Raw genomic sequence first — 2,513 nt, 5'->3', positions numbered from 1 at the left:
ATAAATAAATAAATAAATAAATAAATAAATAAATAAATACTCAGCCTGACACCTGAGCAGATAGTGCCTTCCCTCAGCATCCCTGTCATGAACAGGTTCTGAGGTTAGTGGCCAGGGTGCTAGCTTTTTGTTAGTGCTGGTGGTGGTGGTGGTGGTTTTTTTGAGACAGAGTCTTGCCCTGTCGCCAGGCTGGAGTGCAGTGATGTGATCTTGGCTCACTGCAACCTCTGCCTCCCGGGTTCAAGCGATTCTCCTGCTTCAGCCTCCCAAGTAGCTGGGACTATAGGCACCCGCCACCAGGCCCGTCTAATTTTTGTATTTTTAGTAAAGACAGGGTTTCACCATGTTGGCCAGGATGATCTCGATCTCTTGACCTCGTGATCTGTCCGCCTTGGCCTCCCGAAGTGCTGGGATTACAGGAGTGAGCCACTGCGCCCGGCCAAGGGTGCTAGCTTTTTAAGTATCTATTCCAATAAAGCAGAGCTGGCCTGCCCTCTTCCATGAGCCAACTATGAACCAGGCTGTCTAACAGGTCATCTGCTATTTTACGTCACCAAAGCCTTCTTAGATCAGACATGGAAGTTTTGGGACCCCATTCCCATTTCTTAGATTATGAAACTGAGGTCCAGGTCATGTAGCTTAAAAGAGGGAAAAACAGAATCTGAGCATTTTCCTGACTCCAAAGCTGGGCTATAGCCGCTGAGTCTTGTAGCCTCGTCTAACTCTTATTTATGGTGCAGGAAGCAGAAACAACCAAGAGAAGGGAGAGCGACTGCCCACGGTCACTCAGGTGACAAAGGGCAGGGCTGGGACTCAACCCGGGCCACCTGGGTCATCATTCAGTCCTCTGTGTGCTCGCAGCTCCTGTTGTCCAATCCCTGGCCTGATCTCTCTCCAGGAGCTGGATGTTCACGAGCCCCACTCCTGGATATGAGTTTCCAGTCAGCTCTGACATAAGGTGCTGGGAATTCTCTAAGCATCTCTTAGACTCAAGCTGGGTCCTGGCTGTGCTCCTGTGTTGCTGTGTTGAGCAAAGGCAAGCCACTTCACCGCTCAGGGCCTCGATTTTTCTCATGTGTAAAATGGGACTAAGGATCTTGTGTTGTGATAAGGATTAAGAAGATACTAATAAAGCGTTTATGGTGATCTGAGGCATATGGGGGTAGTGAGCAAGTGGTCCTTTCTCACCCTGGTGCCCACCTGAGACACCAGCACCTCCCTGGTGGTCTCAGTTTCTCTTCTTGTCTCTAAGCTCTACCCCTGCAGAATTCCAGCACTGAACTTGGGAGCATGCGTGCACACACACAAACACACACACGTACACACACATGCACACACACACACCACACACACACACACAGCATTTTCCAATAACCCTCTGAACTAAAAGCAGAGAATGCTGCCAGCCTCATGCCAGCACTCTGGGCTGAGCAGCCAGGGAACATGGTGAGCTTTTTTTAATGCTACAAAACGTATCATTTCAGTTTTACGACTCCCTAGTTCTTGAATGTCCATAAAAGTTGTTCCAGTCACATCATCTCTCAGATACTTAATGAAAGGCAAAGTGCCAAAATAAGAAGTCACAGCTTTTTAGCTTTTGTTCCACCTCCCCAGAAGGCCAGCTTTTCTCCTCGGCTGGGTTCGCTCTGGCCCCAGGGAGACATTGCACTGCTCCAATTCAAGTTATGGTTCTTTGTTCCATTATGGAGGGATGGGATTCCTGGGCTGGCCCTCCCACACTGTGTTGTTGTAGCTGCATGGTTTAGGTGGGAAGGAAAACACAGCACCTCCAATGCCCCATCCCCGTCCCCAGCCCTGGCCCAACTCACCTTTTTGACTGTTGCAGGACCTGGGGTGCATCCAGGGCTGAGAGGTTGGGCTTGGCTCTGTGGAGCCAGCCCGTGAGGTCGTACCGCACAGGGTCCCATCCCAGCTGGTGGAAAATCTCACACTGGAGGGGCTGCTCACAGGTCCGCAGGGCAGAGGACCCTGGAAAGAGACATGGTGGCATGAGTGGTAGGGCCTGGTGGGGACACATTGCAATCAGCTGGCATCCCCTAAACATACAGTATCTATCTTAATGTGTTCCCAGATAGCTAAAGCTCATGGCTGAAGGCACCCACGTTTCTCCTGCTGTGGTGAATTTGTGTACATTATTTCCAAAGTGCATTTTATTCTTTCTTGCTTTCTTAAATCTAGGATACCTGTTTTTCCCATACATCATCTGCATACTCAATCTCCTCGAGTTTTTCTATATATATAACCACCTATCACCTGGGCTGTGATTTACTTAATGTTTTCTTTAAATCGACTTACATTTTCACAAGTACAGTACATTCATTTTAAAAGAAGAATCATATTGCAGATTTGATGTGCAAGACATGTTCGTTTTCTGATATGCATGGCAATTATGATGAAATATTTTTAAAATATTTAGTTGTATGCCACGTAAAATCATTTTGAATACCATCAACCAAATAAATACAGGGAATACTTTTGGGAGATACGGGCAC

At 47.7% G+C, this 2,513-nt stretch overlaps 1 protein-coding gene across 1 annotated transcript in view; it reads right to left on the bottom strand.

Moving 5' to 3' along the window:
- Positions 1 to 2,513, bottom strand: part of MYO18B (myosin XVIIIB) — a 316,623-nt gene that overhangs the window by 209,628 nt on the left and 104,482 nt on the right. Inside the window, exon 17 of the mRNA XM_011975366.1 lies at positions 1,830 to 1,989. Coding sequence (XP_011830756.1) covers positions 1,830 to 1,989 — 160 coding nt within the window. The remainder of the gene's footprint in view (positions 1 to 1,829; positions 1,990 to 2,513) is intronic.

This window comes from Mandrillus leucophaeus, unplaced genomic scaffold (assembly GCF_000951045.1).
Source record: "Mandrillus leucophaeus isolate KB7577 unplaced genomic scaffold, Mleu.le_1.0 Scaffold154, whole genome shotgun sequence".
NCBI lineage: Eukaryota > Metazoa > Chordata > Mammalia > Primates > Cercopithecidae > Mandrillus > Mandrillus leucophaeus.
Note: the sequence above shows the minus strand (reverse complement) of the source record. Positions and strands in the feature narration are given on the sequence as shown.